At 35.1% G+C, this 2,225-nt stretch overlaps 1 protein-coding gene across 1 annotated transcript in view; it reads right to left on the reverse strand.

The window, feature by feature from the left end:
* The window catches only part of LOC107582142 (synaptotagmin-14-like), a gene marked incomplete at its 5' end in the record, with an annotated part of 21,845 nt that extends 20,386 nt beyond the window's left edge, over positions 1 to 1,459 (reverse strand). Inside the window, one exon of the mRNA XM_016267871.1 lies at positions 1,336 to 1,459. Within this exon, the coding sequence (XP_016123357.1) occupies positions 1,336 to 1,459 (124 nt within the window). The remainder of the gene's footprint in view (positions 1 to 1,335) is intronic.
* Between the last annotated feature and the right edge of the window lie 766 nt (positions 1,460 to 2,225).

The raw sequence follows: 2,225 nt of genomic DNA on the forward strand, positions 1-2,225 counted from the left end.
TATAGATGAAAAAAAAATATATATATATATATATATATATATATATATATATATATATATATATTAGATTATTAAAAAACTTAATTCAAAATTAGTAATGTCGCAACTAATAAAATAAGTTAAATAATAAAAATAATAAAACTAAAACCAAAATAATAAATTACAGCTATATAGAAACATTAAAAATGATTTCTAAACTTATAACTTACATAAAAAAAAAATTAAAAACAAACCAACAAAAAATTCTTTTTTACATAAATAATACTAAAGCCATTGGTCTGTTGCTCACAAAATCACTATTGTATCAATCTGGAGTCATGTGGACTACTTTAATTATATTTTTACAATAATTACTGAGGCCTGGCATCTTCATTCTATGGTCATTATTTGGATTGAAAAGGTCAATCATGGCTTTCTTTAAAATGTCTAATTTTGTGTTTCACAGGACATGGTCAGACAGGACAACGTGGGAGTGACCGAATTTTACTTTTTGACTGAATCGTGTTAATTTTGTCATACTGTATTATTAACGGTTTCTTTACATAGAGTTGATACTCTCAGGCATTTCTGTTTTTTTGTTTGTTTTTTTCAAAATTACAAGTTATTTAGGTTGAAAGTGTCTTCAGATTTGAACAAAATGTGTTTTAAGATAATTATCTGATTATGTAAGCTACTGAGCTTCATAAACACACTAAATACAAAAAAGTATCATGCTATTGGCATGTTCTGAACAGGGCTAATCTTTCAATCGGAGAAGCATGTTATCATTCAGTGCCATGTAACCTATCCAATATCCAACATTCTTCAGGTGTTTTTTAAAAGACATTTTTCTTGTTTACTGATGTCAAAACTCACACCAGATGACATACAGTGTATCAGTGAGTAAGCCATCTTGTAGTTTTACTAATGTTAGGACCACCTGGCGGGTCAAAGACATGAATAACAGATGGAGAGCTTGGACACATGCTGCTATAAAAACACTGACCATTTCATAACGCGACGACATAATATCAACAAACAAACAAAACTTAAGCACACTACGAATTAAGGATTTTGCCGTCTTTCCACGTGCATTTTTCATACATAAATAAAAAAGCGTTATTGTGTTTATATATTTAGCTTCCAAGCAATACGCTTACATTACTCTATATGGCTGGGTCCGCATTGGTGCAGTAGCACATAACCAGCTATAGCCGAGTCAAAAATGCATTAGAACTTACTCTTAAAAATAAAACCGCTTACGTTTAACATTCCTAATCGACCGACCCTGTCATATGTTGTTACCTATAAAGATCACGGTGTACTCTACCCACGCTGGTCAGTGATGATACTCACCCTCAAACGCCGTGATGCTGCGAATGGGACGTGATAAGCGGTGGTGTAGAGAGAAAGATCCTCCATGCTGTGAGAGGGAGGAGAGATGCTGGGACAGTGATGCACGTGTGACACAAACACTGTAAAAAGTGGCAACGTACAGTTATTTCTACACGATCTTAACCCTTAAAATGACTCGTATTAGCTGGTTGATATCAGTTGCGGTTCCGAATATAAGCACGGCTGTGATTCAGTCATATGCAAAAGCTTGTGTTTAGAATGTCCTACTGAAATGATAACATTGGTTTAAATGATGCTTGAGCTACTTTTATCCATTCACGGCAAATTGTGTCTTGCCAGAAGTGGGATTTGTACGGTGGCCGTAAAGTGCAAAGCAGATCACAATTCTGAAAACAAAATAACAAATTACAAACGCAAATGCAAGTCTAAAAAACAAAATAACAATTCAGAAAGCACAACAACAATTCAGAAAACATTATAACAAGTCAGAAAGCGCAACGACATATCCGAAAACAAATGAACAAGTCAGAAAACACAAGGACAATTCAGACAAACCGGAAGAGGTAGGTATAGTTTGAGACAGCGCCATTGGTTTGGGATTACTCACCGCTGACTGGACGAGACATCTGTCAATCAACATATACAGAGAAGAACCAGCCGAAGAACAGCAGAGTCGTGGCAGAAAGTTCGGAGATGGTATTAAAGTAGCTCAGTTTAAATGTATTGTATGAATTGCCCTTAGTATGGAATAAAAAATACGGGGTGTCTGTTTACATTTAGTTAAAAGTGGGTGGAACTATCAGCTCTAGTGACGCTGATGGATAAGCACTTGCCCATGGCTTTTTGACGCGATCGACCCGGGTTCGATCCCGCCTTTTGCCAAACTTTTT

The sequence above is a fragment of the Sinocyclocheilus grahami genome, unplaced genomic scaffold, assembly GCF_001515645.1.
Source record: "Sinocyclocheilus grahami isolate Dianchi unplaced genomic scaffold, SAMN03320097.WGS_v1.1 scaffold40.1, whole genome shotgun sequence".
NCBI lineage: Eukaryota > Metazoa > Chordata > Actinopteri > Cypriniformes > Cyprinidae > Sinocyclocheilus > Sinocyclocheilus grahami.